The following is a 24,538-nucleotide window of genomic DNA, read 5'->3' as shown; positions in this document are numbered from 1 at the left end:
ATAGAGGGTACATTTTATAAAATTACTGCCACGCAGTGGGTGAGGCTCCATTTCTTCAAGCCGCACAGAACGAATGTTCAGCGGTGCAATTTTATTGCAATCTATTTTTGCTTCACTTTGCTCACAATGACTCTTTTAGGGATTACCTCAGGTAACAATCTTCTTTCAGTGTTCAATAATCCAAGCAGAAAATTCTCTCACTTCATCCGGCTCTCATGCTAGGTTCACAATATGAATTGGCTTATCTCTGCCCTAACCACTTCCTTCACCATACATGGAGCTGGTGTAGCTCAAGGGAAAGAGACACGGCGCTGGGAAATGATTAGGCCCCACTGTCCCAAGCAAGAGCTCAGGAGAGTTCTCAGGCTGGAGAGACCGTTCGGGATTTCACCCCGCGTTCCTGAGAACCTGAGATCTGCGGGGAGGCGCGAGGCATCCGGAAATGCCCGAGTCTGGGGAGACGGAAGCCCTCAGACTTTCCTCTAGGAGACTCTACAGGTAAAGGGGAGTCCTGGGACTCGAGGGGAGCCGCGACACCCGAAGGTAGGATCAAAAGTTTTGCTCACCTGGCCCGGCGGCGTTGCGTCGCCTTGGTAGCCACAACTTCCGGCTCAAACCGGAAGTCAGCGAAGTTGCTCTACAAAATGTGCGCCCGCCCCCTCTGGGGCGGAGAGACTCAGCCCCTCCCTCTCAGCCGATACCCTGGGACTGACCGTTCCCTAGGGATCTGGCGGGCCCCAGAGGACCCACGCCTGAACCCGGTGCGACTCGTGGCCTTTGGGCTAGGAGCCATGGACGCCTTCATCCGCTTCACCAACCAGACCCAGGGCCGGGACCGACTCTTCAGGTGAGTCAGGTGCCAGCGGCCTCCGCCCCTTTCTCGCCCTAACTGGGTGCTCCGGTGCCTATTCCCCGGCACCTGAGAAAAAGGAGGTGATAGCCTAGTAGATGGAAGCTGGAAGGACGTTGCCAGCTCCTACGGGGGAAGTTTGGTATCCGAGCCCCTCCTCACCCTAAATTCAACGTGGGTGGGCCCAACGCACCCGCATCCGGTCCTAGCCTAGTGCACGAAAGCCCCAGTGCCTGGCACCCTAGCCGCCTCGAGACCGCCTATGACGTGACACCGGCTGACAGATCCTCCTCCCCTCCTAACTTTGCTCTCCGGGCAAAGAAAGATTGGGTTCTCTCCACTCAACATTCTTCCGAGGGATTTCCTTTAAAGAGAAACTTCGGGTTACTATTTGTGGCCAGGAAAGCAAACCACTTGGTGTGGCTTCAAATATCTCTCGTTCTTGTTGTTGTTGTTGTTTGTGAGACGGAGTCTCGCTCTGTCGCCCAGGCTGGAGTGCAGTGGCACGGTCTCAGCTCACTGCAACCTCCTCCTCCCAGGTTCAAGCGATTCTTCTGCTTCAGTCTCCCGAGTAGCTAGGATTACTGGCGTGCACTACCACGCCCGACTACTTTTTGTATTTTTAGTAGAGACGGGGTTTTGCCATGCTGGCCAGGCTAGTCTCCAACTCCTGACTTGAGGTGATGTGCGCACCTCGGCTTCCCAAAGTGCTGGGATTACATGCGTGAGCCACCGGGCCCGTGCTCAAATACCTCTTGAAATGTTTGAGTAGAGACAAGTTCTCTTCCATTATTGCCCAGTCTGTATCGTTGAGGTACTGCATGTGGAATAGTTTTGTAAATTGTAGAACAAAATGTAGCAGGGATGAGACCACACCAACTGGACTGGGGGGGAAATACAATGGAGAGAAGCTCAGAAAGAACTAACTGCACCTCTAAGGTTCATGCTGTGCTACTGAAAATATTAAACAGAGATTGTGTCTCTTTTTCTTTCGGTTCCATATGAAACAAAAAGAACTGAGAGATTGTATCTTTAATATAAATACAGTACTAGTTCATGATGTTTTAGAGATTTGTTTGATTCTTGCTTGATTAAAAAATAGTTACAGTTGCAGTTTTATTTAACAGCTCTTCATTCTCTTCTGGGTGTGTAAGTGCTGATACAAACAGATCAATTAGAATGGCCCCAATAATGAGGCTTTTGGAAGCCATCTTTATACCAGCTATTGTTCCCAGTGTTTTGCAACTATGAACTTATTTAACCCTCATCACAACCCTATGAGGTAGATACTCTAAATATTCTCCCCATTTCAGATGGAGAAAACCAAGCAGAAGGAGGTTAATAAGTACCACACAGCAGAACTGAGAGATTCACGTCCACGCAAATGACTCCAGTGCCCACTTAACTACCAAGCTATACTGGCTTTCTCATTAGTTTGATAGGTTTTTTAAATGGTTGCTTTATATACAAGCTTCATTAAATAGAAATTTCATTAAATAGAAACCTGTAATTCCAGTGTACCTAGAATGTACCCTGCAAGGTTTATCAAGGAAGTTGGTTAAAAAAATAATCATTTAGGCCGGATGCAGTGGCTCACGGCTGTAATCCCAGAACTTTGGGAGGCTTAGGCGGGTGGATCACAAGGTCAGGAGATCGAGACCATCCTGGCTAACATGGTGAAACCCCGTCTCTACTAAAAATACAAAAATTAGCCAGGCGTTGTGGCGGGCGCCTGTAGTCCCAGCTACTCGGGAGGCTGAGGCAGGAGAATGGCATGAGCCCGGGAGGCAAAGCTTGCAGTGAGCCAAGATTGCGCCACTGCACTCCAGCCTGGGCGACAGAGCAAGACTCCATCTAAATAATAATAATAATCATCATCATCATCATCATCATCATCATCATCATCATCATTTAGGCCAGGTGCAGTGACTCACACCTGTAATCCCAGCACTTTGGAAGCCTGAGGCAGGCAGATCACGAGGTCAGGAGTTCGGGACCAGCCTAGCCAACATGGTGAAACCCCATCTCTACTAAAAATACAAAAATTAGCTGGGCGTGATGGCGCATGCCTGTAATCCCAGCTACTCAGGAGGCTGAGGCAGGAGAATTGCTTGAACCTGGGAGGCAGAGGTTGCAGTGAGCCAAGAACGCACTACTACCCTCCAGCCTGGGCAACAGAGCAAGACTCTGTCTCGAAAAATAATAATAATAATAATTTAAGATATGTTTATTCCAAAAGATCTGAGATCTCTAGCATTCATTTCCCAGCCTCCTTGATGATCTGTATAACCTTTATGACCACACTGGCATTCATAAAATAATACCTTGCTTTCTGTGCCAGTAATACTCACGCAAACATGGTGAACGTTCCTAAAACCTGTCGGACTGTAAGAAGTGTGGCAAGCACCAACCCCACAAAGTGACATAGTACAAGAAGGGCAAGGATTCTCTGTATGCCCAGGGAAAGCAGCATTATGACAGGAAGCAGAGTGGCTGTGGTGGGCAGACTAAGCCGATTTTCCAGAAAAAGGCTAAAACTACCAAGAAGATTTTGCTAAAGCTTGAGTGTGTTGAGCCCAGTGAAGATCTAAAAGAGTCCTGGCTATTAAAAGATGCCAGCATTTTGAATTGGGAGGAGATAAGAAGAGAAGATCCAGTTCTAAGTGTCCTCTTTTGTTTTATTATGAAGACAATAAAATATTGAGTTTATGTTCACTTCAAAAATAAATAAATAAAAGTAATGTCTTACTGTTGGCCTAATCCCTATTGTTAGACCAAAGCTCAGAAAGGCAGAGTCATTGACATGACCAGCCCTCTAACCAGGAAGCACACTTAAAAAGAGAAAGCGATTGTTTATGATTCCAGTCTTCTCTTTTTATTTCATTCCTAGTACCAAGTTCACTATTTTAGAAAATGGAAAATGTACCACATTTTTATTGAGAATAATATTTATAGCATAAAGGGATTCAAATGCACTTACAAGACAGTAGGAACCAGGCACCTACTTTATTAGTAGATTGCCAAATGGATTTGGATGTGTGACTATGTGATGTAAAATTTCTCATACATTTATATTAGTAAGCCATTGTTATTTGTAAGCATGACAATAATCACTTTATTAAATATATAGTATTATTAAGCAGGGTTCTACCTGTATTTTATATAAAATACCAATGAGTTTAGAAAGACAACTATGAAAACATATTTATACTAATTTATGTACTGATGTGTATTTGGTTCTTTTGTTTATAAAAAATTAAACAATCTTTAAACTGTGGACTTTTCATTTGGTTCTGGTTTGAGTTTGTGTCCTGTCACATAGATGGTAGATTACGTACATGGTAGAAAAGTTCATTTTAGAAATTTGAAAATCAGGCCAGATTATAGGTAGCTCACGCCTGTAATCCCAGCACTTTGGGAGGTTGAGGAGGGCAGATCACGAGGTCAGGAGATCAAGATCATCCTGGCCAGCATGGCGAAACCCCATCTCTACTAAAAATACAAAAATTAGCTGGGCATGGTGGTGCACAGCTGTAATCCCAGCTCCTTGGGAGGCTGAGACAGGAGAATCGCTTGAACCCCGGAGGCAGAGGTTGTGGTGGAGCCAAGATCACACCACAGCACTCCAGCCTGGCAACAAAGCGAGACTCGGTCTAAAAAAAAAAAGAAAGAAATCTACATTGGGGAAGAGAAGGAGTATGGATCTTTGTAGACTTAACATGAGGGAGATGTTGTGCAGTTTCTCACTTCGACTATATCCATTTCTCTGTGCCATTTGCCTTTTGGACGCACATTGGCTGCATCATTGCAGAGTTCATTTTCATTACCTTTGTGTTAAATTTCCATGACATGTTCTACCCTTTGGCTCTCCTGTGGAATGACTGTTGCAGAATTTTGCTTTTGTAAGAGCTGCTACATGAGAAATGGTCTTGGAAATGTTGTCTGTAGGCATGTGTTTCTCTTTCCCTTACTTCATGAATTAAGTTTTATTTGGTTTGTAAATCATTCTTCTCAATTTTTTTTTTTTTTTTTTTTTTTTGCATTTCAGAGCCACTCAGTACACATGCATGTTGCTTAGATATTTGTTAGAGCCTAAAGCTGGCAAAAAGAAGGTGGTAATGAAGCTCAAGAAACTGGAGTCCAGTGTGAGCACTGGTCGTAAATGTAAGTACCCTGTTTCTTGAGGGACAGTGGCTCCTGGTTTAGAATCCTCAGCCTCAGATCCTGTAATTCGTGGAGTAATTTCTAGGTCATTAATTTCTAGTCAATCAAGTTTATTGATGAAATTGACCAGTGAGACTGTCCTCATGGTACAACAGGTTTGAATGTGTTGCTGCAGACCATTCATAAACACCCTGTTATGTTCACATCTGGTGCTACACCTTGTCTTTCTGCTTAATCATAACCAGTGAGACAGACAACATGTTAGTTCACCTTTAGTTCTTAGAATCACAGTATGTTTTAGCAGTCTGTGACATGAGCTTCTGCTCCTATGAGCCCCTTTGTTCTAAACAAGAGTGGAATAGTTATATCCTAGACCACCTGCCTTTTTCCTTTCTTGAGGAGTGCTAGAGTATATATAGGTGGATACATTTTTGTAGACCATTTGTGAGGTAGGTTTCATGCTAAAGGTAAAAAGTGAAATCAATGTTTTGTGCTTATTTAATCACTTTAATAATACATCATACTGGGAAATCCAGTACTTTTCATAGCAGTTGCCTTTCTGACTCTTTGTTGTTTGATGAAAATCAGATGTTGCTATAGGAGGTTAGCAGAGGCATTAGAATGGAATGTAGAGCATCACATATTGATCAGTTGGTTTTGAGCACCTATGTTATATAGGTATATTCCTGAGCCTTATGGGAGAAGTAAGGTGCTTTAAATAATGATATATAAGATTTAGTGCCAAACTTGTTGGCTGAGGTAGAGGAAAAGAAAGGTGTTTTAGAGGAGGTGGGACTTGAGGTGAGGCTAGAGAGAAGGAAGAAGAGTTTCAAAGGGCATTCTCCTCTAGTAAAGGCTCAGAACTGTTCTGAGCAAACCATTGTATGGGAGGATCATTGTCAAACTACAAAACTAGTTTGACAGAGAGAAGATTTAAATTGTCAAGCAGAGGGATGGGAAGGGTGGGGCGAGCTTTTCTGGCTGGCACTGAAGGCCAAGATTAGAAATTCTGTTTAGATTATTTAGAATGTTGGAGCTGAAAGGTCCTTTAGAGGTCACTAATATCTAAGTCCAGAAGGGGCTTATCCAGGGTCATTCAGCCAGTTAGTGCAACAGCCACAACTGGAACCCAGAATCTACATACTAAACAGTCATTACATATACTATTTTACTATTTTATGTTATTTTTGATAACATAATACCAAACAGTCTTTTTTTTTTTTTTTTTTTTTTTTTTTGAGATGGAGTCTCACTCTGTTGCCCAGGTTGGAGTTGGAGTGCAGTGGTGTGATCTTGGCTCACTGCAACCTCCACTTCCCGGGTTCAAGCAATTCTCCCACTTCAGTCTCCCTAGTAGCTGGGACTACAGGCGTGCACCAATACGCCTGGCTAATTTTTGTTTTGTTTGTTTTATTTTTAGTAGAGACAGGGTTTCACCATGTTGACCAGGCTGGTCTCAAACTCCTAACCTCAGGTGATCTATGCATGTTGGCCTCCCAAAGTGCTGGGATTACAGGCATGAGCCACCGCGCCCGGCCCCTTCTGAGATTATAAGTTTTCTGACGGTAGCTACTTCTGAGCGCCTCCTGAGTCTAAGGTATGGTCCTTCAAGGAAAAGTACTTATTTTGCATCCTCCATGACGTTTAGTACTATAACTCTTTCTCAGAAGGTGTTCAGTAAGTACCTATTGATTGATGCATCCCTGATGAATTGAATTACATGCTCACATAAGGACATGCCATTGCAATGGTTGATTTAATTCAACTAGGAGCTCTATGACAATATTAGTAATTGTTCTATCCATTAAATTCTACCATTTCTACTTTATTTTCTTGACAATAGGTAGCCAAAAGGGGTTTGGACCAGAGAAATGGCAAAATGATAATAGTGTTTTTTAAAAAGACAGTCTTTTGTCTGGAAAATAAATAAAATGTAAGGCATCAAACTCTCCAAGAGAGTATTGCATCTAGAGTTCATGTTATCATAGTACCTTCCTTCTAAAGAAGTGTAGCTGGTAAATAATCAGATGTAACTGTCCACACTCATGATTGACCTTGCCTGGAGTATGCCGTCAGTCAACATTAAGGTGTTCATTACAATGAAGGAGGTAAATTTAAAGAGTCACTGTATTTTTTTGCCTTCCAAGATCATTTTAGGTGTCCTTAATGTACTGTAAAATCTTTCTCTTTTTCTGAACAAAGGCTGAGCCTTGAATGACCATCAGTTGTTAAAAACACCAGTGCTAAACTGGGCACATTGGCTCATGCCTATAATCCCAGCTACTCGGGAGGCTGAGGTGGGAGGATTGCTTGAGCCCAGGAGGTTGAGGCTGCTGTGAGCTATGATGGTGCCACTGCACTCCAGCCTGTGTGACAGAGCAAGACCCTGTCTCAACAAAAAACAAAAAACAACGAAAAGCTGGCTCCTCATCCGGATACAGGATTCTATCTTCCCGTTGTGTACTAATGAAATAACTGTTCATTATTGTGGGTTCTACTTGCAGGGTTCAGACTAGGCAATGTGGTACATGCTATACAGGCAACTGAGCAGAGCATTCATGCCACTGACCTGGTACCTCGCTTATGCTTAACATTAGCCAACCTGAACCGTGTGATTTATTTCATCTGTGACACCATCCTCTGGGTGAGGAGCGTAGGTCTCACCTCTGGCATCAACAAAGAGAAATGGCGAACGAGGGCTGCCCACCACTACTGCTTTTCTCTTCTGCTGAGCCTGGTCAGGGATCTGTATGAAATCTCCCTGCAGATGAAACGAGTTACACGTGACAGGGCAAAGAAAGAGAAATCAGCATCCCAGGATTCTCTTGGGTACAGTGTGGCTGCTGAGGAAACAGAATGGCTCCAATCCTTTCTACTTCTCTTATTCCGATCTCTGAAGCAGCATCCTCCCTTGCTTCTGGACACGGTGAAGAACCTTTGTGATATCCTGAACCCTTTGGACCAGCTGGGGATCTATAAGTCCAATCCTGGCATCACTGGACTTGGAGGTCTTGTGTCCTCTATAGCCGGCATGATCACTGTGGCATATCCTCAGATGAAGTTGAAGACCCGTTAGGGTGTTTTTAGGCTTGGAACTAGTACCTACTTTAAAAGATGGCCTCTTAGTGGAATAGAAATTTGTGTAAGTCAAGGCCATGTCATACTGTGCTTAAGTTCTTGTTCATGTGAGCATTTAACAACCTATGATGTGGGCAGAGATGAGGCCAAGAATGGAGAAGGGAGGAACATGAAGACTTGTATGTTTTTGGAGTGCTGGAGTGACTTGTGAATTTCTGAATATTTTCCCTTCATCTAACATTGATTGAACATCTCTTATGTGCATAGTGGGAGCTTAGTATTTGCTGAATGAATAAAAATTGAAAGGAAAAAATTTAAAAAGACCCAATCACACTGATCATTTAACACTAATATACAATAACTTTAGGGTTATATGGATCATTGGTTTCACATAATTACAGTAGGTCTGGTGCATGGCACTCTCAGATCTAGTAGAGGCTCTGATGTCAGTAGCAGGGTGGAGGAGAGCTGGGCTGACAGCCTCTCAACTTGTTGGCCCTTATACCATCACTATACTCATGTCCTTGCTCTGTCCAGAAGTAGAATCAGAAAAGCATCAGGCACCTTCATGGTATAAATTGTGTCTATGGGTGCAGTGAATAAGCAAAAATCAGAAGCAGACAGGAGGGACTTATAAAAATAGGCAGAGGGTCACAATGAGTGCCTATATGTAGCCTGTGACAGATAAGAAGCTGAGAGACAAAAAACAACTAAGGCTAGAGCCTCATTCCTCTGACTCCTAATCCAGTGTTTGTTCCATGCTCTCCCACTGTCTTCAGAATTGAGTAGAAATGTGATCCCCTCCTGCATCCTGTCTTTTGCCTCTTACTCTCCCATAATTTGGACCTTCCTTGTCCAGTGGTTTATATTCTTTTCTAGAAAAACTAAAACTGGGTGGAGTGTGGTGGCTCACACCTATAATCCCAGCACTTTGGGAGGCTGAAGCAGAAGGATTGCTTGAGGCCAGGAGTTCAAGACCAGCCTGGGCAATGTAGTGAGACCCCATCTCTACAACAAAGTGTTAAAAAATTAGCCAGGCATGGTGGCATATGCCTGTAGTCCCAGTTACTCTGGAGGCTGAAGCAGGAGGATCACTTGAGTCCAGGAGTTCAAGGCTGCAGTGAGCTTCCACCACACTCCAGCCTGGGTGATAGAGCAAGACCTTGAGTCTTAAAAAAAAAATTATAACAGTATTTAGACTCATCAGCTAGATTGTTTTATTTAAATCCTTCTAACAATTTAGGCAATACTACATTAATTTTCATCAAAATTTATCTAGTCAAAAAAATTTCATGATACTCCAGATGTAACAGGGTCACAATTTTCTATGATAAATCAGACATCTTATTTGCAGGGTGATTGAGGGAGGTGGAAAGCACAGGAGGAAGCCAGTGAAGAGGACACTGGAATGCTGAGTCAATGACATTGACTCGTGTTCCTATCTCCCATCTTGGGTGTGGGTCTTTATATGTGGTTACAGATCCTTTAGTTTGAGGGAGGTGAGGTAGGGAAATAGGATGCCAGCAGGTAGGAGGCTGATGTCAGCCCTCCCAGCAAAGCCGTGTCATTTATCTGAATGGAAATGAGAAAATAAATACGTACTCAATAAGTTATATTTCCCAGAAATGTGATTGAGATTCTCAAAAAATAGACTCAGATTCTTGGCTGTCTGTTTAACCAATCAAGATATGGAATTTGAGAAATAAAATTTTGGAAATTTTAAGAGACATGAAAGCTACTAGGTCAGGGCAAATTAAAAGCTTAAATAGCTATTTTTATTGTCCAGATCCTCTACTGTAATAGATTAATTATGTTCAATAAATTTCTAGACAAAATTGACTTGTGTCTGTGAGTATGTTCTGGGAATAGAGAAGAGTTAAATGTAAGGCAATCCAGCAGATAATCCTCAATCAGCCTACACAGTTGGTACAGCGAGCTCTGGGCTGGAAGATCCAGACTGAGGAGGAGGATGGAGAAAGATTGAGATGTAGAGCCTCTGGGTTAAAAGGGACCTCTGAATGAGCTCATCTAGACTGCTGCCATGGAGAGGGTGCTCTACAGTAGCCCTGTCAATGGCTGGCTGGCTTCTGCCTAGATAAGTCTGCGTTGAATTCATGGTGGTATGTTACAGTGGTATCCATCTTAATGGTGTCCTGGTACCTCCCTGTGAATCCTTCTTTCTAACTAATGTTTTCCACCCCAGAGCCTCCACATTCATGAGGGATGCCAAAAATTGAAGTTCTTCATAGATGTACAGCCCAGCACATTCACAACTGAGCATTGTTGCCTGATAATTCATTTATTCAACAATGAATGTTTGAGTGCCATGCATGGTTTTGGGGATCCACTTGTGAGCAAGATGACCTAGGTCCCTGCTCTCATGTGGTGGAGGGGTAGGGAAAGCAGGTAGGGACGGAGAAGGAAAGAAGATAGAACTCTATGCCCTGCAAGCTACTGCTAGAAAACTAACACTTCTGTCTTCCCTCGGGACTCTCCTAGGCCCTTTCACCACTTCTCACCTCTCACCCACATTCTGCACTCCCAGCTAAAGCAGCCAAAGGACTAGTTGATTTGGCAGAGCTTTCAGGCACAAAGCCCTATACTCCCTCTGGCCCAAAGCCACTACTCTGAAGGCTGAAAACTGCCCTTTGGCTCAGGTTGCTGTCCAGTCACAGCCTCACAGATGATTTGTGCTGAATCTTGAGGTGAGGGCAGAGGCCACTTCTTTAAATACTTTGTCTTCTCTACTGCCTTACATTTGAAAAGCCCAGGGTGGATCAATAAGTATTAAATGTATAGCATATTACTCCTTTGAAGCCTCCCCGTTTGATTCCTCCCTTTCCTGCCTTCTCATTCCCTACTTTATTGCATCACAGATATGTAATTTATTACCAAGGATCTTTCATAATTCCCCACTCCCATCTCTTTCTTCTCTTGCCCACAGTGTGTGACTTAGAAGAGTCAACAATACATGTAATTCCACCAGCAACAAAGAAAATACGTTTTGTTTTCCTATTGTCCATTTTCACAAAGAGGCCCTTCTTAGTTAATCTGAAAGCTATGGCTTACACCATAGTCCTCCATCATATCTGAAGCCAGGAACTAGAACTTGGGCTTGTGCTTGAGTCCTGGCTAAAGAAGGGTTGAGTGGTGCTAGTTCTTGGTTGTCTTGCTATTGATTAGTGATAGAATCTTAGTCAACACTGTCGCTTATCCAGACTTAGGGGAACAAAAATCTACTTGGCTCTCCCACTTTTCATTCTGGTAGCATCTTAGGCCAGGTAAAGTTCAATAAATTTTTTTGAACTCTTAAGAAGTGGAAATTCCTCCCTCAAAGGCTATATTGTCAAAAACAACTCCCGGCTCTGTTGCTTCTTCACTGAGGGCAATTTATCTCCATAATCAAAGACGAATACATTCAGATGAACTCTTCTGTGTGGGTTTAAATTTTACTGTTCAACATTCACTCTTGCTAGTAAATAAGAAAAGATGAGAGAAATGGATTGAGAACTGTCCCACAAGACCCTCTACAGAAAAAGAGCCAAAAGATTGCAGAGGTATATAGAACTTTAGAGCTTTTGAGTTTAACGATGTGTATCCCTATACCTTCTTTCTGGAAAGCAGACTTTTGTGAATTGAGGGCAGGAACATTATAGAACTGATGCTTCATGGCTCTGGAATACTAAGTCCTCTGAGCCTGGATCTCCTTCAGCTCTGCCACCTACCTCCTTGTTTGCTAAATGTCCTTAGAGAAGTTAGGATATGCCCGGGGAACCCTGGGTCAGATAACCATGACAACTGCTGACCCTGCTTTCTTCCTCTCTGCCCTCCTCTAGCTGGGAGGCGTTAGTAGCATTGCCCAAGACTCCCAGGAGTGGTAGGAATTGTTTCTGCCTGAGGAGACGCTCTGCAGCCTGGGCTCTGTGAGACTGATGTGGCGGTCAGCTGGAGTGAGTGTTGGGGTCCTGGGGCACCTGCCTTACATGGCTTGTTTATGAACATTAAAGGGAAGAAGTTGAAGGTAAGGGCCTCTTGGGAATTTTGCTTGGGATGAAAAGCTCTGCAGGGAAACTACTGAGGGAGAGATTCTGGTATAGATACTCTATACCAGAAGTATAGAATAGCTATTCTGGGGCTACTGTCTTTTCCAGAACACAGATATGTTTGCTTAGAAATAGAAGAATTGGGTAGGAACAGTGGATCATGCCTTTAATCCCAGCACTGCAGGTGGCTGAGGCAGGTGGATCACTTGAGACCAGGAGTTCAAGAACAACCTGGGCAACATAGTGGGATCCTGTCTCTACAAAAAAAGAAAAAAATTAGCCCTGCATAATGGTACATGCCTGTAGTCCCAGCTACTTGGGAGGCTGAGGTGGAACGGTACCTTGATCCCAGGAGATCAAGGCTACAGTGAGCCATGATTGTGTCACCACATTCCATCCTGGGCAACAGATTGAGACCCTGTCTCAAAAAAAAAAGATAGGGAGAGGGGGAGAGGGACAGACACAGAGAGAGAGAGAGAGAGTGAGAGAGAGAGAGAGAGAGAGAGAGAGAGAGAGAGAGAGAGAGAAATAGAGGAATTAACCCAGAGCCTTTTCAAAGATGAAACCTGAAACTTGCGTATTTATTTTTTTAGAGATGGGGGTCTCACTATATTGCCCAGGCTGATCTCAAACTCCTGGGCTCAAGCATTTCTCCCATGTTAGCCTTAGTAGCTGGGATTACAGGTGCTTGCCAATGCACCCAGCTTGAAACTTGTTGTTTTAGTTTCTTTTGGACCCTCATTAAAGAGCCTTAAGACTTTAGCTAAAACTTTTTATCTCTTATGGCTGCCTGCATTTTTTATTTTCTAACCTGAACTCTTTTTTTTTTTTTGAAACGGAGTTTTGTTCTTGTCACCCAGGCTGGAATACAGTGGCATGATCTCAGCTCACTGCAACCTCCGCCTCCCGGGCTCAAGTGATTCTCCTGCCTCAGCCTCCCAAGTAGCTGGATTACAGACACCCACCACCATGCCTGGCTAATTTTTGTATTTTTAGTAGAGACAAGAGTTTCACCATGTTGCCCAGGCTGATCTCGAACTCCTGACCTCAGGTGATCTACCCGCCTTGGCCTCCCAAAGTGCTGGGATTATAGGCCTGAGCCACTGCGCCTGGCCTCCTAACCTGAACTCTTATAAAAAACGTTATTCTTGGCTTGGCCAAGGTGGGCAGATCACTTGAGGTCAGGAGTTCGAGACCAGCCTGGCCAACATGATGAAACCCCATCTCTACTAAAAATACAAAAATTAGCCGGTATGGTGGCTCATGCCTGTAATCCCAGCACTTTGGGAGGCTGAGGTGGGCGGATCATGAGGTCAGGAGATCGAGACCATCCTGGGTAACACGGTGAAACCCCGTCTCTACTAAAAAAAATAAATTAGCCGGGCGTGGTGGCGGGCGCTTGTAGTCCCAGCTACTTGGGAGGCTGAGGCAGGAGAATGGTGTGAACCCGGGAAGCAGAGCTTGCAGTGAGCAGAGATCATGCCACTGCACTCCAGCCTGCGCAACAGTGTGAGACTCCATCTCAAAAGAAAAAAAAACCCGTCTCTACTAAAAATACAAAAAATAAAAATAAAATAAAATTAGCTGGGCGTGGTGGTGGGCGCCTGTAATCCCAGCTACTGGGGAGGCTGAGGCAGGAGAATTCCTTGAACCCGGGAGGCAGAGATTGCAGTGAGCTGAGATTGTGCAACTACATTCCAGCCTGGGCGACAGAGCAAGGCTCCATTTCAAAAAAAGAAAGAAAGAAAGAAACATCAGTCTTGACAAGTAAGCTACGGAGCAACTCATTCCTATGGGACCCTAAGGAGTGGGGCTATTGTGTGTGACATTCACCCTCCAACCTAATGCCTTCCGTTCAGGGCAAATGGACCCCCAGGCAGCCTGGGCCTAGTTGGTGGCCATGAGAAGTAGGGAAGTGACCCAGTGGAGCTCAAGCCTGAGGGCTTCTGATGGGACCTGGGACTCTGTTTTGCAGCTTGAAGAGCTAGGATGGCAGTCAACAAAGGCCCCACCTTGCTGGATGGAGACCTCCCTGTAAGTAACTTGGGCTCATCTGTGACAGGGGATGGACAACTGAGGGAGGAGGAAGAAGCAGGGAGGGAAGATGCAGGGGATTTAGAGCAAGATATGCCCAGATTATAATCCTAGTTCATTGACTACCATGGCTTAGTTATTCTTGCCCTCACCACCTTTTGTAGAGGGCAGTTGGAGGATCTGGGAGAGGAAAAAAGACGCTTATTAAAAACCAAGCACCTTGGAAAAAAGGGACAGAAATCCTGGCTTAGGGACAGTGGGGAGTGGAGAGGAAGGGAATGACTATGTTTAAACCCTGACGCAGAAGCCCATGCTCTGTCCGCCGCCCAGCTGGATGTGTATTCAGTGCAGAGCCACTGCATTCTTTGTCTCCAGCATCATTCATATGGCAAATGGCACCTCCCGGAGTCAGACGGTGCACAGCCTGTGCTGCTGTGTCAGGGGAAGGGTGGGATATTCCGTGTGTCTGGTGTTCTATCTCTGACCTGGTTTTCACTGTGATTTGAAGTGGTTTGATACTTTTAGGAATGCTTGATGGCTCCTGGCAAGGCATCTCAGATTTGCACACAGTTCAGATAGTGAAACTTAAAAATTGTGGACCTGTACAATATCCACCTTGCCCAAGTTAGGCTTATACTAACTCTTGCACTAGGAATCACTTTGTTTTGTATTGAATAATAGAAGAGAGAGGCGTAAAATGGTCAAGTACATAGTGAAGCCATTCTAACACATGGTGGTTTATTCCCTTCCCAGGATCTCTTCCCCCCTTTGGTTTTGTCTAAAACAACCTCTGAAGGCTCTGTCCAAACTGTTAAAAAGAATGTTTTCACTGGGCGCAGTGGCTCAAGCCTGTAATCCCAGCACTTTGGGAGGCCGAGGTGGGCGGATCACAAGGTCAGGAGATGGAGACCATCCTGGCCAACACGGTGAAACCCCGTCTCTACTAAAAATACAAAAAATTAGCTGGGCGTGGTGGCGGGCGCCTGTAGTCCCAGCTCGGGAGGCTGAGGCAGGAGAATGGCGTGAACCCGGGAGGTGGAGCTTGCAGTGAGCCGAAATCGCGCCACTGCACTCCAGCCTGGGAGACGGCGAGACTCCGTCTCAAAACAAAAACAAAAACAAAAAAACCCGAAGACATTGTGGGCTGCTCTGTCTTAGTGTACACATAGGTCTCATTGATGGGGATCTTTGAACTCTCCCTCCTACAAACAGAACAGGCCAGGTCTTCACTTCATGAGCAAAACCATGCCACAGTGTCATATTCAAAGTTACAGAGAGCCTGAGCATCTGAATCTGACCTGGGGAGTTTTTTCTTTTTACTTTAGATATGGAGAATTCTCAACATTCATAAGAACAGACAGAAAAGAACATAATAAGCCCCATGTACCCTTTGTTAGCCCTGAAGACCATGAATTCATGGCCAATCCTGCCTCATCCTCACTTCCATTAATTCCTTCACTTTGTGTTATTTTGAAGATAATCCTAGGCAGGCTATTTCCAACTCAAGTTGGAATCCTGGCTCTGCCACTTACCAGCTGTGGAATCTTGGGTAAATCACTTCCCATTTCTGATCGTCAGTCTCCTCATTGACTCAGTGTTGGTGACAGTGCTAACCCCAGAGGATGGCTGTTAGAATTAAGTGAGCTCATGTCACCAAGGCACCCAGACCAGTGCCTGCAGCATAATGGCACCTGACAAATGCTCTTTCCCTCTGCATGCCTAGAATTTGTTCTTTTAATTTTATTTATTTATTTTTTAGATATAGTGTCTTACTCTGTCACCCCAGCTGGAGTGCAGTGGCACCATCATAGTTCACTGCAGCCTCGGCCTTCTGGTCTCAGGCAGTCCTCCCACCTCAGCCTCCCCAGTAGCTGGGACTCTGTAGTCCACATGCCATCAAATATTAGCATGAGTAGCTTTTTTTTTTTTTTTTTTTTTTTTTTTGTGGCTCAGAGTGTTCTCAAACTCCTGGCTTCAAATGATCATCCCGCCTCAGCCTCCCAAGGTGTTGGGATTACAGGCATGAGCTTCTACTGTTAGCCCTAGAATTCACTCTTTTACTCAAAGACCAGTGTTTTTTCACTAAGGTTCCTAGGTGACCTAAAGCTTAATTATGTGACTGCTGCAAAGGTGCATTACTAACAGCATAGCACCCTGGAAATGATAAACGATTGTTCCACTACACTCAGCACGCACAGATCACACCCAGAGTGCTGTCTTTGAGTGTTTTCTGTTTGTTCGTTTTTTTTGTTTTTTGAGACAGGGTCTCATTCTGTCATCGAGGCTGTAGTGCAGTGGCATGATTATGGCTCACTATAGCCTCCATCTGCCAGGCTCATGTGATCTTCCCACCTCAGGTTCTCGAGTAGCTGAGACCACAGGCACACAGCACCATGCCTGCTAATTATTATTATCATTATTTTTTGTTGAGACGGGGTCTCCCTATGTTGCCCAGGCTGGCCTCAAACTCCTGGGCTCAAGCAAGGGTAGTATATTTTTAAGAAAGATAATGTAAAACTGTAGCATGTCCAGGAGAGGGGGTCACAAGACCACAGTGTGGACCATTTGTAAACGAAGTTAGGAACTGGAGCCATTTAACATGATGGAGGTACTTCCTAAGGGAGACATATTTGACTTCAAATATGTGAAGGGCCAACCCATGAATGATGAAATAGGTTTGCTCAGTTTTGTTCCAGAGGGCAGAGTGTGGAACAGGGGGATGGAGGCAAATTTCAGCTCAGCAAAGCTGTCCAACAAGGGACACAGGTCACTTTATGAGGGGGAGAGCTCTCATTCAGGCAGATATTTAAATATAAGTCTTGGCTGGGCACAAAGGCTCATGCCTATAATCTCAGTGATTTGGGAGGCTGAGGCAGAAGGATCACCTGAGGCCAGGAGTTCAAGACCAGCAAGACCTGCCCCCTCTACAAAATAAAAGTATTAGCAAGGCATGGTGTCACATGCCTGTAGTCCCAACTACTCAGGAGGCACAAATGTGAGGATTGTTTGAGCTCAGGAGTTGGAGGTTACAGTGAACTATGATGGCACTAATGCACTCCAGCTTGAGCAACAGAGTGAAACCCTGTCTCTAGGAAAATAATAAATAAATAAAAACAAATACAAGTCTACCAGAGAAACGATGGAAAGGATTCTTACCACAAAGTCCCCTGGGGGCCTAAGATTCTGTGATTCTGTGCAGTTGGGCAGATCTAAACCTACGCATTCTCCTAGGCACAGCCCTGACTGTGGTTCAGGTATTCAGCTAACATTACTGTGCCATGCTTTAGGCTACACTCTGGGGATACAGAGATGACAGTCTACGGGGAGTGAGATGAATACCCATAACCACAGCACTGTGTAATGAATGTGGAGACAGCCAGGGAGGGAGTGGTTTCCGATGCGATGGAGGAGAGTCTGGAAGCTTCACAGGGGAGGTGCTGGTCAAGTGGTCTTGAGGGAATGGCACTCTGCCAGGCAGCAAGGGCTATGGGAGGGAAGGTAAGCGTTCTAGGCAGTGGGGCCAGGATACACAGGCGGGGAGGCAGTACCTCAGAAAGACCAGAAAAATGTTTGGAGAAGCCACCAATCAAAGGTGGATTAAAACTCTAGACATTAACAACACTTGCTCTCTACTAGTAGGTATCAGGGGAGTGAGTTGGGGTGGGGGTGGGGGTGATGGGATCTGACTTGGCCCCTGGAGAACAGAGATTGCCTTGGCAGCTCTCCAGAACCTGGATGGTGACCAGGAGGACATGGCCTTGTTTTCCCCATGGGCTCTCCCATGCTCTCATGATTGGGGCATCTGGAGACCTCTTTGGCCTTGGTTCCTCCCAGGTCACTTGGACTCAGGCTAGTTGCACCATTGGACTCCATGACCCTGAGGTCCCCTTCCTGGGAGGCTGGAGAGGGAGGTGGGACAACTTGAATGTGTTCCTTCCACACCAGGAGCAGGAGAATGTGCTACAGCGGGTCCTGCAGCTGCCGGTGGTGAGTGGCACCTGCGAGTGCTTCCAGAAGACCTATACCAGCACTAAGGAAGCCCACCCCCTGGTGGCCTCTGTGTGCAATGCCTATGAGAAGGGCGTGCAGAGCGCCAGTAACTTGGCTGCCTGGAGCATGGAGCCGGTGGTGCGCAGGCTGTCCACCCAGTGTGAGTCCTCGCGGCACTCAGCAGCTGCCTGCTTGTTCACTGCCTACCTGCCAGTCTGTCTGTTTGCCTCTCAGTCTGTCTGACTGTCTGATAACTTGCTTGTCTGTCTGCTTAACTGCCCACATCCCATTGCATGGTCTTCTTATCTATGGATATAATGGTATACATACAGATCTCTTTTCATCTATAGATGCCTATCTGTGGCCCAGCTGGCCTTTGCCTAGGATAACAATGATGGCCAGAGAATCTGCAGGGGAAGGGAAGGCAGAGCTATGCAGGCAGTGGTGAGGTTGGGGCCCATGGCAGACCAGACACTCACTGTAGCAGCACAGGCAGCAGCAGCAAGAACCAGCAGTCTGGCAGAGGCAGAGGCAGCCACACTAGGGGGCCTGGCAGGGCTGGACGGCATGAAGGGAGGGGAAAGCTGGCTGAGCCCAGCAGCCGATGGTAGCGGCTCATGACGGGTGGGGGCGGCAGAGAGCCACTAGCCAGGGCCCTGGAGGCAGAAGACGGTTCTCTCATGGGCCTTACCAGGTGTGCACCACTCAAATTGTTCTGCCGCATCTGAAAATGTGGTCTCCAAGGCATAGCTCTTGACAGGGTTGAGGGAAATCGCAGTAATGCCAAAAAGTCTAGCACTTTCCACCATCCTAATTACAGAATTATGGGTAGCTGAGGACTCCACACAGCAAACAGGAGAGGACAGATGTAAAGTAGGCCCAGGCCCTGTGCCTGGCTGCAAGCTCCTTAAATAGTTGCCTTGAGTCTCATTCTGCCCAACCGGAAGACAGCTAAGTCATCTGGGCTCTCTGCTGCTCGAGAATTTTGTGAAGAAAAATAAGGTATCTGGAGAAAGAATATATGAAAGAGTACAAAGAACTCTCCTTGAAAGCTATGGCCCCCAGTGGCCATGGCTGCAGAGGCAATGTCCCGGCAGACCCAGGCGGGATCCCCTTGAAGCAGGTGCATCTCTGATGCAAGCCCACTCTCCAGGGGCAACTGTTTTCCCTTCCCTGCGACCCTCTTCAGACAGCTGACCATCTCAACACTGAGTGGTTAAAAAGAAGAGCATGGACAGCCTGGGGCCTGCACTGGCTATGCTGGGAGTTTGTCATGTTGAGAGCTAAGCAGGCCCAGCCCCAAGGCCTCACTGCCATCTGCCTCCCTCTCACACCTCTCTTCTCCCTCCTTATGCTCACTCAGAGCCCCCATGCAGGTCCGGAGGGAAGAGAAGGAAGGAAAGAACAGTACTTGTTGGTGATTCATATAGCTCCCATCATTCTTCATAAAAATTCTGCCAGGCAGGCACCATTAATTCACCTTTCACAAGGTAGGAAGCAGAGGCTCAGACAGGCTGTGACTGCTGAGGCCACAGGCTGCTTAGACGTGGTCACTTGGCCTTTTGAGTGCAGGTCTGAGTGACTCCAGAGTTCCCACACAGATGTAAGAAACTGGCCCGGGTCTCGAGGAGTCCCTGCGGACAGGGGCTAAAGAGGGCAAAGGGCCTGGGGCCCAGAGATGCTGGGGAGGCAGCAGGCCTTGGGATTTGAGGGCTCCAAGTCACTTCTTTGGCACAGAGGCCACTGCTAGATTCTCATGGAGACAGGCAGGACTCATCCAAACTTGACCCTTTCCTTCCAGTCACAGCTGCCAATGAGCTGGCCTGCCGAGGCTTGGACCACCTGGAGGAAAAGATCCCAGCCCTCCAGTACCCTCCTGAAAAGGTAAGCCCCTTCCCACCTCTTGAAGCCTCCCTGCACTCTGTCATCGCCACCTCTCAGGGTGGAGAGGGCAGGGGCTGCTGATGCCGTGACTGGAAGTCTGTGTCCCATGGTGAGCATTGTCCAAGACCGGCAGAGGCTGCCTGCTCCCAAGGCCACACCACACAACAGGCTCCTCTTCTCCCTGTGAAGCTAAATGGAGATGGGGTTTCTGGGACCAGCAGGCACGAGCCCAGAGGCAAACCCAAACAGGAGCTCTGGCAAGTCCTACTGCCTCCGGATACCACACCCTGGGATCTGAGGTTCCACCGTCTGCCCTGGACCACTTGGCGACTACAGCTGCTTAAGGTCATGAGTCACACTCATTCAGATCCCAGGAGTGTCGTCCCATATCCTCAAGATCCAACATTTTATGGACCATGAGATTGAAAGTCACTTTACCTGGCTACATATTTATTAGGTAGTTGCTATGATAAGGACTCATTTTTGGTGCTTCTGGGGAATAAGCTTCAGTCTCTGACCTCATCTATCTCATTGTGGGAAGTACCCTTCCCACAAACATGTACTGAGCCCTACCCTATGCCCGGGGCCATCACCTATGCTTTATCAAGTACTCTCACTTAATCCTCTTGTCAGCCCTCTGGGATAGGGGTTGTTATCTCCATTTTACAGAAAGGAAACCAGTAAGTGGAAACAGTGAGAGCAGGTCCATTGAGCTGTGAGGCCTGTGTCCTTTGCTCCCCATTTTTCCAGATTAAAGGCAACATTTTTGTCACAAAGGTGCTCCCAGGATAATGAAGAAAAAGATAAATTATTTCAATGCAGAACTTGTAGGAAGATCAAGCACACCTATAAATCAATAGAAACGCTGTGTTCTGAGGAAAGGATGAAGGAGATTCCTTGTGAGCATGAGGGTATCAGGACAGGTGGCACCAAGGAGGAGTCTTTGGGGTCATCCTCACAGGATGAGAGGGCTCTTGACAGGCAGTGATGGGGGTGAAGAAGCCAGGAGATCCAAACAGTTGGCACAAGGAAGGTTGGAGCCCTCTCCCTTTAAAGCCTAGCTTAATTCCAGGTACCCAAATATCAGTGCCAGTTTCCTGGGCCTTTAGATGACGCCTTCCTGGGACCTGGGCTCAGGCCACCAGACCCCGAAAGGGTGGCCCTTCCAGGGCCTGCAAGACCACATGCCTAACACCCCCACCAACTTCCCCCAGATTGCTTCTGAGCTGAAGGACACCATCTCCACCCGCCTCCGCAGTGCCAGAAACAGCATCAGCATTCCCATCGCGAGCACTTCAGACAAGGTCCTGGGGGCCGCTTTGGCTGGGTGCGAGCTCGCCTGGGGAGTGGCCAGAGACACTGCGGAATTTGCTGCCAACACTCGAGCTGGCCGACTGGCTTCTGGAGGGGCCGACTTGGCCTTGGGCAGCATTGAGAAGGTGGTGGAGTACCTCCTCCCTCCAGACAAGGAAGAGTCAGGTACCTGCCATTCGGAGGCTCGGCCTGGGAGTGAGTTGTCACACACACTGCCTGGGAATCAGCAGGAGGTGGCAGGGCTCATCCAGCTACTGCTCTGGAATAGGGAAGGCCAGTGGGATTTTCAGATGGATTCATAATCATTTACCCCCCCCCCCGCCCCCACCCCATCTGTAGAGGGAAAGTGAGTTGTGGAACTCACCAGTGAGTTTGTGGTGGAGCTAGAACACCTGCTTTCCAGTCCTAGACATGACCCAGATCTCCCCGGCCCCTCTCTTACCTGTTTTCTCTTCTTTCGCCCCAAATCGCTACCCAGCCCCTGCTCCTGGACACCAGCAAGCCCAGAAGTCTCCTAAGGCCAAGCCGAGCCTCATGAGCAGGGTTGGGGCTCTGACCAACACCCTCTCTCGACATACCATGCAGACCATGGCCCGGGCCCTGGAGCAGGGCCACACCCTGGCCATGTGGATCCCAGGAGTGGCGCCCCTGGTGAGTATCTGCCTTGAGCTCTGACTGGTCCCATGCCTGGGAGCCTTGTGGGCCTCTTAGTCCCTCCCATCCCCCACCCATCGCCCCTTCCTGTCCTGAGAACATTCTCTCTTCCAACCTGGGCTAGGACTTTAGTTCTAAGGACAAGAGGCCTTGAGAGGGGTAGAGGGATGGCCTTCCAGACCACAGGGAAAGAGAAGGGACAGGATGTTAAGCAAGGGCAGGCCTGCCTTGCTAGAGTGCTCCTGCCCCACCACTCACTTCTATCTCCCCCATTTCCCTCTGAGTCTCCCCCAAGCCCCAGTCTTCATCCCCCAAAGTCGGCCTCTTTCTATGGGTCTTCCCACCTATAAGACAGCAGGACTTCCATCTGCTATGCAAGCACTAGGGACTGTCGTCCTTAAATAAACAAAGTACACAACCCATTTTGTCAGGGAGAGTGTACCCAGCACCAATGCACCCAAGGTAAATTTGCCCTTTCTAGGCCCAGGGAGAGTTAACTCCCCACCACTCCCCACCTCCACCTCTCTGTATTTTAGCAGAAATAGGCTGGATTTTTTTCATAAGGAATTTTAGTAAGAAACTAGCGCCAGAAAAGAAAATAAAACAACATTAAAGCATAAAGGTCAGCAAACAAGATTACTACTTTTCAGCCATCTTTTGAGCAGTACTTTTAAAAGCATCATCAGGCCTGGATCATTCATTCAAGCAAGTGTTGCCCCTGCAGGGATACAGGAGTAGTAGTTCCCCTCAGTCCCCTGCATCAATAACGACTGAGACTGAGTCACATGCCTGGGCCCGGCCTGCAGTGGGCAGAACCTCACATGCCACCATTCACATGGAATAGAGTGGCATCCCCAAAAGCTGTGTAATAAGGAGGCTCTGTTTGTGGGGCTCCCTAGAGGTTTAGAATGTGCCTCAGGAGACACCAGCCCACTTGCTCAGTCAGTTTCTTCCCATGGGACACTCTGGTTCATTGAATGTTTCACTCTTTAGAGATCTGGGAGGAGTATCTACCAAAGCTAACAAACATATATCCTATGGCCCAGAAATTCCACTCTTAATTGTATACCCAACAGAAATGAGCACTTAAGTCTCCCAAGACAAGTAAAAAATGTTCAGATCAGCGATATCCTTAGCTAAGAACTGGAAGCAATGATAATGCCCATCAACTGTAGGATGGGTAAGTTACAGGAAATGCGTATGATGGAATATTACACAGAAATGAAACAGAAGGAACTACTTCCATTTGCAGCAACATGGGTGAAACTTACACCATAATATTTAACTAAAGGAGCTATTAATGAATGAATACACATGATGTGACTCCACTTATATGAAGTCCAAAAATAGGCAAAACGAAGGCATGGTGACAGAGACCAGGATGTGGTTACTCTTGAGGGACTATGGACTGAGTGGGGGACACAGGGAGTCTTTGGGTGTGAAAATGGTCTATGTCTTGACCTGTGGTGGTTACACAGGTGTGTTCTTATAAAAATTCATAAAGCTTACACTAAAGATGTGTGCACTTTAGTGTATGTAGATTACCATTCAATAAAAAGTTTCAAGAAAAGTCTGCTGGGGCCGAGCCCTGCTCACCACCTGGCCTGGACCCTGGGGGCGAGGGGCTTTGGCTGCTGGGGCTCCCTGGTCATCAGCAGGGGCAGTTGAGCCAGCAATCTGCTGCCATCCTCCCTCAGAGCAGCCTGGCCCAGTGGGGTGCCTCAGTGGCCATGCAGGCGGTGTCCCGGCGGAGGAGTGAAGTGCGGGTGCCCTGGTTACACAGCCTCGCAGCCGCCCAGGAGGAGGATCATGAGGACCAGACAGACACGGAGGGAGAGGACGTGGAGGAGGAGGAAGAATTGGAGACAGAGGAGAACAAGTTCAGTGAGGTGAGGGGGAGAGTGGGAGCCTCAAGGTCGTCCAGTTCACAGAAGTGGTGAGAAGCAGAGGCATAGGGTGAACTCAGGAACTCTGGCCCAGATGCAGGGGCATGGCATGTGTGTGCAACACCCTTCACCCCACCCCCAAATGCCCAGCTGATGAGGGACTTCCATGTCATTCTCTCAGCTGATCCTTGCAACACTCTGTAAATAGGCAGGGCAGAGATTATTGTCCCATTTTGCAGAAGAAACAGAGGTTCAGAGAGGGAATGTGACTTGTCCAAGGCCACACTGCTAGTGGCAGAATAAGCCTGAAGTTTTGTAAATTTGGTATTCTCATGCTTTTCCCTTGAGCTCTGGGGCTGGTGAGGAGGGAAGGGTCAGGGGAGTTACTGCAGGAGGCACTGACCCTGCTCTGGCCCCCAGGTAGCAGCCCTGCCAGGCCCTCAAGGGCTCCTGGGCGGAGTGGCACATAACCTGCAGAAGGCCCTCCAGACCACCATCTCGGCTGTGACATGGGCACCTGCAGCTGTGCTGGGCATGGCAGGGAGGGTGCTGCACCTCACACCAGCTCCTGCTGTCTCCTCGACCAAGGGGAGGGCCATGTCTCTATCAGATGCCCTGAAGGGCGTTACTGACAATGTGGT

The 24,538-nt window shown here is 47.0% G+C and overlaps 3 protein-coding genes and 1 pseudogene across 13 annotated transcripts in view; 3 read left to right on the top strand and 1 right to left on the bottom strand.

Moving 5' to 3' along the window:
• WDR93 (WD repeat domain 93) overlaps positions 1 to 613 on the bottom strand; it is a 51,280-nt gene extending 50,667 nt beyond the window's left edge. For all 3 annotated transcript variants that reach the window (XR_012415378.1, XM_045395985.2, XM_073996707.1), the window contains exon 1: positions 567 to 613. The gene's annotated coding sequence lies outside the window, so the exon portion shown is untranslated. The remainder of the gene's footprint in view (positions 1 to 566) is intronic.
• A 55-nt stretch (positions 614 to 668) lies between these two features.
• On the top strand, positions 669 to 9,927 carry PEX11A (peroxisomal biogenesis factor 11 alpha). Of its 3 annotated transcripts, none has more exons than XM_065548422.1 (3): positions 669 to 847; positions 4,899 to 5,014; positions 7,612 to 9,927. In XM_065548422.1, the coding sequence occupies exons 1-3, from the start codon at positions 792 to 794 to the stop codon at positions 8,088 to 8,090; spliced, it is 651 nt and encodes a 216-aa protein (XP_065404494.1). In that variant the 5' UTR covers positions 669 to 791; the 3' UTR covers positions 8,091 to 9,927. The 3 variants fall into 3 exon arrangements, with proteins under 3 accessions (XP_065404494.1, XP_005560542.3, XP_045251925.2); XM_005560485.4 differs by having other exon boundaries at positions 7,519 to 9,927; XM_045395990.2 differs by lacking the exon at positions 4,899 to 5,014 and having other exon boundaries at positions 7,519 to 9,927.
• PLIN1 (perilipin 1) overlaps positions 669 to 24,538 on the top strand; it is a 30,952-nt gene continuing 7,082 nt past the window's right edge. For 2 of the 7 annotated variants that reach the window (XM_065548421.2, XM_005560491.5), the window contains exons 1-8: positions 11,992 to 12,113; positions 14,111 to 14,169; positions 18,115 to 18,319; positions 19,961 to 20,043; positions 21,258 to 21,522; positions 21,836 to 22,008; positions 23,709 to 23,900; positions 24,318 to 24,538. The exon at positions 24,318 to 24,538 is cut by the window's right edge and continues 25 nt beyond it. In XM_065548421.2, coding sequence (XP_065404493.1) covers positions 14,125 to 14,169; positions 18,115 to 18,319; positions 19,961 to 20,043; positions 21,258 to 21,522; positions 21,836 to 22,008; positions 23,709 to 23,900; positions 24,318 to 24,538 — 1,184 coding nt within the window. In that variant the 5' untranslated portion in view covers positions 11,992 to 12,113; positions 14,111 to 14,124. Of the gene's footprint in view, positions 848 to 4,934; positions 5,015 to 11,991; positions 12,114 to 13,994; positions 14,170 to 18,114; positions 18,320 to 19,960; positions 20,044 to 21,257; positions 21,523 to 21,835; positions 22,009 to 23,708; positions 23,901 to 24,317 lie in introns of those variants that run through there. The other 5 variants (XM_015453382.4, XM_065548420.2, XM_015453381.4 and 2 more) reach the window with 5 other exon arrangements.
• On the top strand, positions 3,057 to 3,587 carry LOC141407235 (large ribosomal subunit protein eL42-like; annotated as a pseudogene).

This window comes from Macaca fascicularis, chromosome 7 (assembly GCF_037993035.2).
Source record: "Macaca fascicularis isolate 582-1 chromosome 7, T2T-MFA8v1.1".
Lineage (NCBI taxonomy): Eukaryota > Metazoa > Chordata > Mammalia > Primates > Cercopithecidae > Macaca > Macaca fascicularis.
Note: the sequence above shows the minus strand (reverse complement) of the source record. Positions and strands in the feature narration are given on the sequence as shown.